General features: G+C 39.3%; 1 protein-coding gene across 8 annotated transcripts in view; it reads left to right on the top strand.

The window, feature by feature from the left end:
• Nucleotides 1-14,486, top strand: part of PKP4 (plakophilin 4) — a 257,367-nt gene that overhangs the window by 207,618 nt on the left and 35,263 nt on the right. For 7 of the 8 annotated variants that reach the window (XM_052653951.1, XM_052653943.1, XM_052653964.1 and 4 more), the window contains 2 exons: nucleotides 5,262-5,394; nucleotides 6,506-6,719. In XM_052653951.1, coding sequence (XP_052509911.1) covers nucleotides 5,262-5,394; nucleotides 6,506-6,719 — 347 coding nt within the window. The remainder of the gene's footprint in view (nucleotides 1-5,261; nucleotides 5,395-6,505; nucleotides 6,720-14,486) is intronic. The other variant, XM_052653958.1, reaches the window with a different exon arrangement.

The raw sequence follows: 14,486 nt of genomic DNA, 5'->3' as shown, positions 1-14,486 counted from the left end.
ATAACCTTATATACTTTCAACTGAGTGGGAAGCCTACTGCCCCACTAAAACCACTCCACCTATTCATATTCACTCTTGCCTAAAAATTTTTTACAGTGTATGTGTACATTTGATTGAGCTATTCCTGTTTGCCACCATTCTGTCATTTTAAGGATTTTTAAAAATAATTTGTCTAATAGCACCTCCAGTATAATTAAATTAAAATTTTTTACATGATTTTGTTTTTTGGAAGTCCTCACCGGAACAACAGAGTAGGGCACTCTGATAATACAGAAATTCTCTAAAGGGTTTTGAATTGTAGATAATTTAGACCATACCTTGGCTGAACCTGCTGAGAAAAGAATAGCTATCCAGAAAAGCAGTGAAGTGTGATTAGAGCTTTGAGTTTAGTATGCATTCCTGAAGACTTAAGTTTTGACCTCTGTTTTGAACTGATTCATTATAAACAAGGATTTCATGTCTGGTAATACACTTCAGTTATTCATAGTATGATAATTTCATAGTCTGATGCATAAAATTATTGTGGCTAGCTTTGATTATGTGCAACTTCACTGATAATGTATTTTGTAAGATGAATAAATGATTATCTTATAATAATAGGTGCATTTATTCTAGTCAAAACTGGAATCTAAGTGAGTTTAAAGTTTGAATATTCAAACCAAAGTAAAAACTCATATCAATTTGTTTTAAAAATAACAACTTTAATATTTTTATTCACTTCTATACCTACTTTGTCATTAATGCCACATCATAGTTAGCCTGACAGTTTCCTTGTAAGACTAAAGAAATTATTGATGTTTTCTATATATAAGGGATGAATTTTTTTAATAATGATCTAGTTTAGAGCCAAAATGTATTAATGGTACAAATAATTCATCTGGAAGAAGGAACAAAGTACTTTGGAGAGTGGCAGTGAGACAGAATTCATGTTATTCTTTTTGAGGAGGGCTTCAGCTCTGACAGTCACCAGCATAATTCCGTTTACCGTCTCTTTGATCTTTATGCTATTGTCAAATATTTTACTTCTACATACATTGTAAAGCCCATGATATGGTACTGTTATTTTTACTGTAAATAGTCTACATAGTTATTTATAGTTTCCTGCACATCTTCCTATAAATTCAAGTTTCCATCTCAACTCATTTCCCTTCAGCCCAAAGAACTTTCTCTAGCTTTTCTTGTGTTACATGTCTGCTGGCAACACATTCTCTCGGCTTTAACTTATCTGAAAGTGTTTTTATTTACTAATTTTAAAGGATATTTTTGCTAGATATAAGATTCAGGATTAATAAGCTTTCATGTTCAGTACTTTAAAAAGGACATTGTTCATTATCTTCAGATTCTGTAGTTTCTGATGCAAAAATCAACCAACATTTGCATTATTTTTCTCATTAGAATGATGTATCTTTTCTCTGACTGACTTTCATATTTTTTCTCTTTTTTATTGACCTTTAGCAGTTTTACTCTAACAAGCCTTAGTTATATTTTTCTTATATTTAACCTGTTTGGGGTTCACTGAAATTCCTTATGTGTTGGTGATTTTACCAAAGTTGGGACATAGTTAACTATTATTTCTGTAAATATTTTTTTCTGGCCCAAAATTCACTCTCTCCTCCTGGAATAACTTAACACCATCTCACAGGTTACTGAAATTCTGCTCACTTTTAAAAAGTCTTTTTTCTCTGTGTTCTTCATATAAGACTTTATTAATCCGTCTTCAGATTTGCTTTTTTTTTTCTCCCCTGGGCTCCAATCTGTTGTTAAGCCCATCCAGTGAAATTTTTTTCAGACAATTTGGCTTTTTTTTTTTAATAGTTTTCATGTCTCTGATGACAGTCCCCATCTATTCACTCCTTAAATACATCTTTTGCATTATGTCGTTGAGTGTATTTATAAAAAGCATTTTAAAATCCTCTGATCTTTCCAACATCTATGTTTTCTGTAAGTCTGTTTCTGTTATTTTCATCTTTGAGAGTCACATTTTTCTGTTTCTTCTTATGCCTTGTAGTTTTAAATTATAGCCTGGTTGTTGTGGATGACACATTGTTAGCACTCTGTGTTGTCTCCTCTTAGGGTTCTAAGCTTTATTGTGGCAAATAACTAAATTACTGACAGGTGCTTTGATCGTTCACAATTGATTCTGTTCCTTACTAGCGCAGATCTATTTTAGATTTGTCTCACTCCCCAGCACATGGCCCTTACTCTGTGGCATTGTTGTTACTCCTAAACATGGCCTTTGTGGAGACTAAATGCTGAGGTGATCAGCAAGGTCTGCACTGTAACTGTGCTGGAAGTCCAACATCACCTGGTATGTGTTCGGTTCTCATTCCACTCTCCACCAAACCTGCATATATGCAGTGCTCATGTATACATACACAGTCTAGTGCCCAACTAACAACTTGTGAGCAGACCATACACAGACTTGCAGCATCTCCTCTGCATAGCCCTTTCCTCCCCAATATCCTGCCCTGCAAATTTTAACCTCTTTAGCACCTCCAGATTCCAGTCTTTCCCCCTCAGTTAACTAAGACCGTCATGCCCAAATGAACTTGCCATCCAGCCAGCCCATGAATTGATAGCAGTCTTTCCAGGATAAATTTCTGCTGAAAATCAAGTTTGGAGTTGATGCCAGCTGAGCCTAACTCCCCATCTCCAGCTGGAGCCCAGCCTTTGTGTTGTCTCGCCTTAGTGACACCCAGGGACACTAGGAAATCTTGACCATTTAAAGAGGACAGAATGTATATTCATAATGATTGAGTCTTCAAGGAAAGATTGAATCACACTCCTTGCGCTCCGCTAATTACCTTGTAGATTTATATAGTAAGCTGTAGACAGATTTTCATTAGAAACAGTTAACATAGTTTCAATGCATAAGTGAAAATCTGCCTTTTACAGAGACTGCCCCTACTTAGTATATATAGTTCATTTTTCAGGGCTGATGAATGTTAGTGAAATATATATCCTAATTCTAAGTATGTAAAATACTTTAATATATATCACCACAATTTAGTCATCACAACCAGCCTAAGAAGAAATTAGAAATAATAGTTTTATTGTTCCTATTTTACAGATGGGAAAACTGGAGTTCTAAATAAATGGTTTTCAAAATCACATCATAATTGAAAGACCTTGGACTTAAACATAGGCAGTCTAGCTCCAAATTCTGTGCTTTTTCTGTTGTGTTATCCTCTCTCTCTTGGTATTTGTGGTTTTCTTAGTGCCTGTCTATCCCCCAAACTGGAAATCTCCATCTCATCCTGACTTAAGTTTTCAGTAAGTAGATTGTCTGGCTGCTGTGCAAAGAATAGACGAAGGAGGGGTGATATTTGAAGGACAGTGAGCCCAGGTGGCATGTTATTGGTTCAGCCAAGATGGAAAGAGTTGGATTTATATTAAATATTTTGGAGATAGTTAATAGAGTTTGTAGGTGGATTGGATGAGAAAGATAAAAGGAAGAGAAAAATCAAGGATGGTCCTGTTTTATTTTGGGCAAATGTGGGGATGGTGGGTAGTCTCCTTGCCACCAGTTTTTCCTGATTCTAGTATATTCTCTACTTGGCCACCAGAGTTATCTTCCTTGTAAATGTGACCATATTGCATTCTCTCACTCTTCTGCTTTAAAACCTCCACCAGGTAACTTTCCCTGTGTGGGAGAACAACACATGAACCACTGAACTCCACCTCTTAATAACTAATGCCAGGTTGCTTGTCTATCTATATCTAATGTTGTTTGATAGTGCCTACCTCATGGGGCAACAGTCAAGCTAAGTGAGATGATGTCTGTAAAGCTCTTGACATAATATCTGACACAGATAAACTCAGTAACAGTTCATATTAGAGTATTTAAGACTAAGCTTTTTTCGCTTGGCATTCATGACCCTGTACATGAAATCATGTCTCACTCAATGTTTGTATCTCCAGCACTTACTGTGGCACTTGTGGTAGGAATTCACTGATGGGTGGTATGACTGTGTGTGTGCAGGTATGAAATGACCTGCCCCTTTGAAGAGGATGACCCAGTTTGTAACAGTTTACTCCATCCTGTTATCAAAGTTTGCAAATGTGTTGCTTTGTGAATCATTTGTAAGAAACTTATCTTTATGCAACATAAGCATAAAATCACATTTAACAAGGATACCAAATAATGAGCCATTTAAACAGCATCAGAAAATTCTGACAATATAGTATTATCTTTTTTTTAAAAATGGTATGAAAATATATATGTATATTTAGTATGATTGTTTACTTATTATACAAGGAAGGGGTTAGTACAGGGGTGAGGGCACAGACTCTGAAAGTTGATCACTTGCTTGCTCTGTCGTGTCTGACTCTTCGCAACCCCGTAGACTGCCATGGGATTCTCCAGGCAAGAATACTGGAGTGGGTTGCCATTTGCTTCTCCAAGAGAGCTTCCCAATCCAGGGATTGAACTCTCATCTCCTGCATTGCAGGCAGATTCTTTACTGCTGAGCCATCAGGAAAGCCCACCTGAAAGCTGATGCCTGGATTCAAATGTTGCTCGGCTGTTGACTAGCTTGGTGTCTTAGGCAAGTCGCTTAGCACTTCTGCTTCAGCCTCCAAATGTGAAAGACTGCTTTAAGTATAAATGCATTAACATAAATAAAATGCCTGGAATAGTGCCTGGCACAGAATAGGTGCTCAGGAAATATTACATGCTACTTAATAATAATACAGTTTTTAACAATTCTGTACACTTGGTATGTTGAAAAAAGACCAACAGGAAACATAAACAGTGGTTTTCTCTGGATATAGGATTACTGGAAAAAAATTTTATCATGTTTTATGTTTATTATAATCAAGAGCAACCATATATACTAAATTTCTTATAAACCAGCAGGCATGTGGTATTTCCAATAGGCTTCTTCCTCCCTCCCCAGACGTGACATCTTCTCAGCTAGCTGAAGTGCACTTGCACTCGCACCTGCAAATTTCTTGCAGAGGCAGAAAGGCATAAAATTAGAATCGGGAGAAGGAAAACAAAAGTGGAAAAGTAACTCATATGAAGAACCTCCTTTGTGCCCCTGATTCTTTCTGTGCATCATGACTTCTTTAAGATCATAAGTATCTGTGATATGTTCATCAGTGGAAAAATAGTACTTCTGTATATTTTTAAATTTTTATTTCTTAGGACTTTTGTAACATCCTATTGTGCTCTCCACTCTTTTCTTTTGACAGATGTTTTGTTCAGTTTATGGTAGACCCCGGGCCGCCCTTTCTGAAGCCATGTTTTTCTCTGGCAGGGAGTTTGCCTGGCGTGACCCTGAGTTGCCTGAAGTCATTCACATGCTGCAACACCAGTTCCCGTCAGTTCAGGCGAACGCAGCGGCCTACCTGCAGCACCTGTGCTTTGGTGACAACAAAGTGAAGATGGAGGTGCAGGACCAGGGCCTGGGATGCCCATGACCGCAGGCGGGAACGGGGAGGGGGGCCAGTACCTCTCTATTTAGCAGCTGCGTGCTTGCGTGCTTGAGAAACGGCCCAGTGCGTCTAGAGGCCCTTTAAAAGAGATGTTTTGAGACCAGTTACTCTTTTACTTTTCAACTGTGCATTTCAGTATTTCTTGGGAAAAGCTGCAATGGGGATATTTCTGGAAGTACATTTAGCTTTTTCAAATCATGTGTCCACTCATTACCTTATTTATAAAACATGAAGCAAAATCAATTTAACCTGCAGTTTTAAAAGTATTTTCTGTAAATCTGTTAGATACAAATTATAATATGTATTTGTGAGCTCACGTATTTTATGAGACTGGTCAAGATTGGTGCCAGCACGTAATTAAGTAAAGGATTTATAGCCATTACTAATTCTGAATATATATGAATATTTTATTTCAGATTTTAAGCATTTTGGGCTTTTATTGAAAATAGTGAGTCACTGGTTTTGGCTGGATTTCACATTTTTAAGCCGTTTTTCCCCCTGCAGTGTCATGCAGCATTTGTTTTTTTCATCCCTTAAAATTTAGAACAACACACAGTTACAGACCTAAAGGTGGATGCTGTAGATAAAACCCCCAAATATTCATATAATATACGAATGAAGTGACAAATAGGAAGAAAATTTAGAAGAGGAGAGTCACCCAGAGACAATTCTAGAAAGCCAATGACTTCGGTCAAAACTCCCCTCCTGTTGAAGAAATTCAACCCTGTGTAACTTTGTTGTGCTTGTGTATTTGTGCATTTCACTCAGAAACAACAGCGTGATCCCTGTGTATGTTCAGAGGTTGATGTGTGACTGTGCTACCTGCAGGTGGCCCTTAATCCACCGAGAGTCTCCCTTCCCTTCTTGAAGCCATGAACCTGTGCAAAGAGCTTCATCTTAGAGAGTGTCCTTAAAATTTATAAAGCACGTTTCTTGGAATAAAAAGTACCCTTTTGAAATGATCTGAAGTTCTCTGTTTTCCGTGATCTTTCCATAATTGTCTTTTGTTTGACCTCTGATTGACCACATGTCACTTAGGCCTGTTACTTAATATTTTTCATTCTAGGTGTGTAGGTTAGGGGGAATCAAGCATCTCGTTGACCTTTTGGACCACCGAGTTTTGGAAGTTCAGAAGAATGCTTGTGGTGCCCTCCGAAACCTTGTTTTTGGAACGTCTACAGATGAAAATAAAATAGCAATGAAGAATGTTGGCGGAATACCTGCCTTGTTGCGACTGTTGAGAAAATCTGTTGATGCAGAAGTAAGGGAGCTGGTCACAGGTGGGTACAAAATGTGATCTTGTCTTGAAGGAGGTGTTGAAAACCATCTAGACTCTGCCCGTGTATGGTGGCATTGTGAAGGACTTTAGAAGGTCTAGGTAGCAGATGATGATACAGTGCTCACAGCTGTGACAGTGGCTCATACAAGTTACTCTAATGATTCAGAAGGCATTTGCAGTGCTAGAGTCGTCTCTTCTAGTCTCATTCATTGTACTCGTTAGTGAGCAAGTATCAGCTAACACATGTCTTGTTCACAAAGGGTTGAATACATTATTTTTCATTACATACTCGATCAGTTCAGTTCAGTTCAGTCGCTCAGTCGTGTCCGACTCTTTGCGACCCCATGAATCGCAGCACACCAGGCCTCCCTGTCCATCACCAACTCCCGGAGTTCACTCAGACTCATGTCAGTCGAGTCAGTGATGCCATCCAGGCATCTCATCCTCGGTCATCCCCTTCTCCTCCTGCCCCCAATCCCTCCCAGCCTCAGAGTCTTTTCCAATGAGTCAACTCTTTGCATGAGGTGGCCAAAGTACTGGAGCTTCAGCTTTAGCATCATTCCTTCCAAAGAAATCCCAGGGCTGATCTCCTGCAGAATGGACTGGTTGGATCTCCTTGCAGTCCAAGGGACTCTCAAGAGTCTTCTCCAACACCACAGTTCAAAAGCATCAATTCTTCAGCACTCAGCCTTCTTCACAGTCCAACTCTCACATCCATACATGACCACCGGAAAAACCATAGCCTTGACTAGATGGACCTTAGTCAGCAAAGTAATGTCTCTGCTTTGAATATGCTATGTAGGTTGGTCATAACTTTTCTTCCAAGGAGTAAGTGTCTTTTAGTTTCATGGCTGCAGTCACCATCTGCAGTGATTTGGGAGCCCAAAAAAATAAACTCTGACACTGTTTCCACTGTTTCCCCATCTATTTCCCATTAAGTGATGGGACCGGATGCCATGATCTTCGTTTTCTGAATGTTGAGGTTGAAGCCAACTTTTTCGCTCTCCTCTTTCACTTTCATCAAGAGGCTTTTTAGTTCCTCTTCACTTTCTGCCATAAGGGTGGTGTCATCTGCATATCTGAGGTGATAGATATTTCTCCCGGCAATCTTGATTCCAGCTTGTGTTTCTTCCAGTCCAGCGTTTCTCATGTTGCACTCTACATATAAGTTAAATAAGCAGGGTGACAGTATACAGCCTTGACGTACTCCTTTTCCTGTTTGGAACCAGTCTGTTCCATGTCCAGTTCTAACTGTTGCTTCCTGGCCTGCATACAGATTTTTCAAGAGGCAGGTTAAGTGGTCTGGTATTCCTATCTCTTTCAGAATTTTCCACAGTTTATTGTGATCCACACAGTCAAAGGCTTTGGCATAGTCAATAATGCAGAAATAGATGTTTTTCTGGAACTCTCTTGCTTTTTCCATGATCCAGTGGATGTTGGCATTTTGATCTCTGGTTCTTCTGCCTTTTTGAAAACCAGCTTGAACATCAGGAAGTTCACGGTTCATGTATTGCTGAAGCCTGGCTTGGAGAATTTTGAGCATTACTTTACTAGCATGTGAGATGAGTGTAATTGTGCAGTAGTTTGAGCATTCTTTGGCATTGCCTTTCTTTGGGATTGGAATGAAAACTGACCTTTTCCAGTCCTGTGGCCACTGCTGAGTTTTCCAAATTTGCTGGCATATTGAGTGCAGCATTTTCACAGTATCATCTTTCAAGATTTGAAATAGCTCAACCGGAATTCTATCACCTCCACTAGCTTTGTTCGTAGTGATGCTTTCTAAGGCCCACTTGACTTCACATTCCAGGATGTCTGGCTCTAGATGAATGATCACACCATCGTGATTATCCGGGTCATGAAGATCCTTTTTGTACAGTTCTTCTGTGTATTCTTGCCATCTCTTCTTAATATCTTCTGCTTCTGTTAGGTCCATACCATTTCTGTCCTTTATCTAGCCAATCTTTGCATGAAATATTCCCTTGGTATCTTTAATTTTCTTGAAGAGATCTCTAGTCTTTCCCATTCTGTTCTTTTCCTCTATTTCTTTGCATTGATCGCTGAAGAAATTACTCATTTTAAATAGATTTGGTTTCCTTTGTTATGAAAATAAACTGTACTTAATGGATTGGCTACCTGCCACTTCAGTTCAGCCAGTGTCTGAATGCCTATTAGTATCTCAGACACTTCTCCAGGTAATTGGAGATGTAAAATGAGTAAAAGTCCCTGCCCTCATGTAGCACTTCGATTCCAGTGGAGCACAAGTGATTTTCTGTGAATGTCAGTGAAAAGTGCAAGTGCCGAGCTCAGTCGAGGTTGCGCTGGGAGCACAGCTGATGGGTAGGGAAGTTCTCTGGTTAGTGTGAAACCGAAGGTGGCCCAAGGGTTCAGGAGGCATTGGCCGGGTACAGAGAGGGTATATTTCCAGTTGCAGGCAGAGGCTCGGAGACAGACATCTAGGAGCAGAGCTATCAGCAGAAGGGGGTTCTGCAAGAAGACAAGACCAGAGAGTAACAAAGGCCTGGTTTGGGGAACTTGTGTTCCCCATGCAGAGGGAGGGATTTGGGGGCATGACATGGCTGCTGCTGCTGCTGCTGCTACTGCAGTCGTGTCCGACTCTGTGCGACCCTATAGATGGCAGCCCACCAGGCTCCCCCGTCCCTGGGATTCTCCAGGCAAGAACACTGGATGGGTTGCCATTTCCTTCTCCAGTTGGGCTTTTAAATGAGTTCTTCCAGCAGGCAGTTGGGTGGGGGATTGATTTAAAGTAGAGGAGCCTGGCACCTGAGAGGGCTGTGAGGAGGTTAGGAGTCTAGAGATAATAGCTTGTACTATTCACTGGTAGTGGGGAGTGAAGAAGAGGGAGCAATGAGAGAAATATTTCATGGCCAGGGCTTAATTGTCAAATTTAGGGAGTGAGCAACCCAGAGAAACAGTGATGCTTTGTCTTGAGGTCAAGCTGAAAAAACCATTCTGCAGGAGGGTGAATAAATGACAGCACTGTTTATAATAGAATATTAGGGGGAAACACTGAGCATTCATTGGTAGAGAAATGGTTAAATAAATGGCAGTACCTTCACACAGCGAAACTACGTGCTGCTGCTAAGTTGCTTCAGTCGTGTCCGACTCTGTGCAACCCCATAGACGGCAGCCCACCAGGCTCCCCCGCCCCTGGGATTCTCCAGGCAAGAACACTGGAGTGGGTTGCCATTTCCTTCTCCAATGCATTAAAGTGAAAAGTGAAAGTAAAGTCACTCAGTCGTGTCCGACTCTTAGCTATCCCATGGACTGCAGCCTACCAGGCTCCTCTGTCTGTGGGATTTTCCAGGCAAGAGTACTGGAGTGGGGTGCCATTGCGAAACTACATAAAAGGGTTAAAATAAGTGCATTAGCACTATCTGTAGCAACAGAGAAATCTCTACAACTGTTTGCAGAATGATAAACCCAATATGATACTATAGTATAAGTGTTAAAGTATGCAGGTTGAGGCTATAATTTATTTTTTGATAGAGACAGATGCAGGAAAGGTAAATTTTTTTATTAAAATAATAAAAGATTCAGGATAGTTGGTTACATATACAGGGTTCAGGTGGAGAAAAAGGGATTGGGGAGTAAAATCCAGCTCCATATCTTTAAAAAGAAAGAGAAATCTAAAACAAATAAGATAAAATGTTAATGCAGCTGACCCTTGGATAACCTGGGGTTTGGAGGCACTGATCCCCTGTGCAATCAAAACTCGGTGTGTAGCTTACAGTCAGCCCTCCACATATGTAGTTCCTCCATACCTACAGTTCTACATCCATGGCTTTGACCAACCACCAGTTGTACAGTACTGTAGTTTTTACTATTAAAAAAGCCACATTATTAAGCCACCCATTACAAGCCCATATTGTTCAGAATTCAATTTCATTTAACAAAACTAGGGGTAATAGACATCTGGGTGTTTGTTTTATACTTGCTTTGCTATTTTTCATGCTTGAAATAGTTAACTTAAAAAATTTTAACAACATTTTTTTTTCAAAATTAAACCCATTCCCCAGTGGCTTCCACTGTTAAATCAGAGCTTTAGGTTCTGTCAGCTCTTATTCAGTCACACTTAGAAATATATTAATAATAAACCATCTTGAATCTAATATTTAGTTAAGGGGAATCAGCTTTCTTGTAAGATATTAATGTTCAAAGTAAATACCCTGTATTCAGATAAAGTATGAAAATTATGTACTAAAAGTAGAATCCACGTTATGTATAATCTTAAACTCCGAAATGGATTGCTTGCCCTAATGTAGTTTGAATATTAATGCTTTAACACATCTAAATTACATATTGATTTAGGTGTATGTACTTCCTCTTTATAAAATGTTCTTAAAACATCAAACCCTCTCACACCAAAAAACTAATTTATTTGTATTTACATACTATGTATTGTGTGTGTGTATGAAATGAAAATTAGAACAAGAAATAGAATTAAGAAGAAAAGATTGTAGACATACCCATTTAAGAAGTTAGGACAGTCACTGTGATTACACCCAAAAATTTATCTTAAGCTCCCTCTTAGGGAGGCATAGAGAAGATGGTGTTATTTGCAGTATATGAGTTTTTTCTTTCCTCATATGATATTTCTTTCCCGTCACTTTGAACATATATGTGAATGTTCAATATTTTCTCCCAGTAACATACCTGTGCAGCCAGCAAGGCTACCGAATGATGTGTGCAGGCTCCCTGAGGGACCAGGGGCAATCCAAGGTCAACCTGACCTTGGAAACACAGCATCTACTAGATCTGGTTCTCTTTTGATTAACTAGGCAGATTTATCATGGCTTGGTCCTTAGCATCCATAATGTGCAGCTTTTTTCTCTTCTGTCATAATTTCTCACAGGAAGAAGGAGTCTTGGCAGCTTTTTTGTTTCTGAGGTTTTATCCTTGGGAGGAATTGTTACAGTGTCTTTCCTGAACTGAGCTCAAGAAATTTGTTATGATTTAGTGATAAACAAGAAGTAAAGTGCATGAAAGTTTGGTGATTTCTTTTTCATTTTAGAATAAATCAAATTTATTTGAAGTAGAGCCAGACTGTACTACTAAGGGCTTTTATGTGCTGATTTACCTGGTGCATACTCTGGGTGGGAGTGCTAATTTAGCTGCTTTACTACATATTTCATCCTTTCTATTTGGGAAGAGTACTGAGTTGCTGAGAACACAGGATATTTTAAGACTTGGACCTTGACCTTGAAAGGAGGATATGAGTTTTCCCAATTCAAAAAGCTATTTCCCTAATAGATTGTATCAGTTCCAATATAAAGCTAGCAACAACTTCTGATATTTCTGTCTTAGAAACAGCTGCCAGTAGCTTTTAGGCTATTTTAGAAGTATTTTTTGGCCATAGTTATAGGGTAGGGAATATTAACAACTGTTTTATAACTCTGTACTTGTACCTGTAACAATTTATGCTGGTGTGTGGATGGATTGCTTATGAAATATTTTTTGCAAAAGTAGGCTTTGCTTTGGAATGGGAGTAGCCAGTGTGTAAACAGGTCACTGAGATGACAATATAGAAAGGAGCTGGACCAGAGAACTTACAGAATTGAGTTTCAGTTTCAAAATGCTATATGTCAGCCCAAGTTTGATTTGTATAAAAACATTATCTACCTAATATGAAACTACCAAGTCATAGAATAAATTGAGCATAGTTACTTGGCAGTGTATGTGTATTATATTTATACATTTATTTGTAGATTAAGATTTATGGAGACAAGAAAAATTTATTCACATTTCTCAATTCCAGAATTTAGTAGTACCAACTTTAATTATCAGTAGTGGTTTGTTGTTATTTTAAATTTCATTTATTTATTTATTCATATTTTTAGCTGTGCTGGGTCTTCATGGTGGTGCATGGGCTTTCTCCAGTTGCAGGGAGTGGGGGCTACTCTAGTTGTGGTGCAAAAGGCTTCTCGTTGCAGTGGATTCTCTTGTTGCAGAGCACAGGTTCTGCACATGGACTTAGTTGCCCCATGGCATGTGGAATCTTTCTGGACCAGGGATTGAACCCATGTCCCCTGCATTGACAGGTAGATTCTTAACCCCTGGAACCACCATGGACGTCCTCAGTAGTGTTTTAAGAGCAACTAATCCCTGATATGTTTTAGAGAATGACAACATCTAGAGATCCTTCTGCCCTTTCATTAACTATTCCTCAAGTCAAATACTCATAAACTGTCTCTAAATCATAGAATCACAAGATTGGAGGGGACCTCAAAATTCATTTTGCCCATCAGCCACCTAATGCATGGAGCCCCTGGATGGTTTCCCTGGCGTGCAAGCTGTCCACCATTTGCTTGAACCCACAGGGACAGGGAAGCCATTACTTTGTCATCACTCAGTGATTAAGACTGAGCAGCAGGGTTGTCCAGAAAGCACCAAGAAAACATTAAGTACGACTGGGGAGGCCAGGAAGAGAAGCCCTGGGGAGCTCATTTTGCCTAGGAACAGCCACTCCAGTATTCTTGCCTGGAAAATTAATTCCACGGACAAGGGGAGCCTGGTGGCTACAGTCCATGAGGTTGCACAGTCGGACATGACTAAGCATGCACACACATAGCCCCAAATCCAGCCTTCCAGATTGCTCCTAACTGGGAAAGCATGTCCCAGTCTGAACCATTTTCATTAAAGCACATCTGCTCCAGACCTGGTTTGTAGGGTGTGCTATGTGACTGCGTCACCCAGCATTCCCTATCACCTGCCCATCTCCTAGAAGATATCCTTCCACATACTAATGTTCTGCCAGTGTCTCCACAAAATACTCTGACCCTGGCCAACCTTGCATGATGCTTGGTCTTTGTAGGTATAGCCTAAGAGTTCTTTACTTAAGTTATAGTCAACTTTGGATCATGAAATGTTAAAGCACAATGCAACTGTCATGTTCAAAATATTGTATCACTTGAAAATTGGTACCCCTTGTTCTGTTGTTCTTAATATTAAGTAATTCAACCTAGTTATTAAAACAACACCCTTTTTTCTAGTTCCTTTTGTTTCAGTTTGGCATTCTTAACACACTTCAGCGAAGAAGTTTTAGCTATTCTTTTCAAAAGATGCTTCACCTTTGCTTTAAATATAATAACTGTCCAGGGCCTGCATTTTGGGCCACATCTTTATTTTCAGGGGAAAAAAGGAAAAAATACTTTCGGCCAAGTGTATTTTCCCAGGAGAGTTTGGCTGCCATTGTTAATTAAAATAGTTCTCTAATATGTAACATGATTCTGTGTTTTCTTCATTGTGTTGAACATTTTCCAGGTTGAAACCTAATGAGCTTTTCTTCCAGTAACTGCTGATATGTGTAGGTGAGGTTTGTATTACAAAGATAGTTTTTGCCTTTATTGTGCTTAAACCTGAAAGCTGGATGAAGTATGGTTTTCCCCCGGTTGGGTTGTAACATGAACATCTACTAGGTCACAGGCTGTGGATGAAAAGTGGGATCATCTTGTCACTAGAAAAAATATGTTGAATTTACTTGTTCAGGATAATTAGTGTTTCTAAGCCAGGATATGTCAGCTTCAAATTATTGAGCATCCTGAAAGTATCATTTTTTAAAACTATAGAAATTGAAGATATTGCATGGAATCTGGAGGCCTGGCTTTTAATGCACCAGATGTCCCAAAATTATAACACTTCTCTTACCCCGATTAACACTGGTGTTAAATACCCAAAAGTAGCCTTTGGATAATAATGGACTTTGTTTAAATGACTGCCGTATTCACATTCCTTCCAATTTAGCAAGTGA

The sequence above is a fragment of the Budorcas taxicolor genome, chromosome 2, assembly GCF_023091745.1.
Source record: "Budorcas taxicolor isolate Tak-1 chromosome 2, Takin1.1, whole genome shotgun sequence".
NCBI lineage: Eukaryota > Metazoa > Chordata > Mammalia > Artiodactyla > Bovidae > Budorcas > Budorcas taxicolor.
This window is presented reverse-complemented; position numbering and strand designations above follow the sequence as displayed.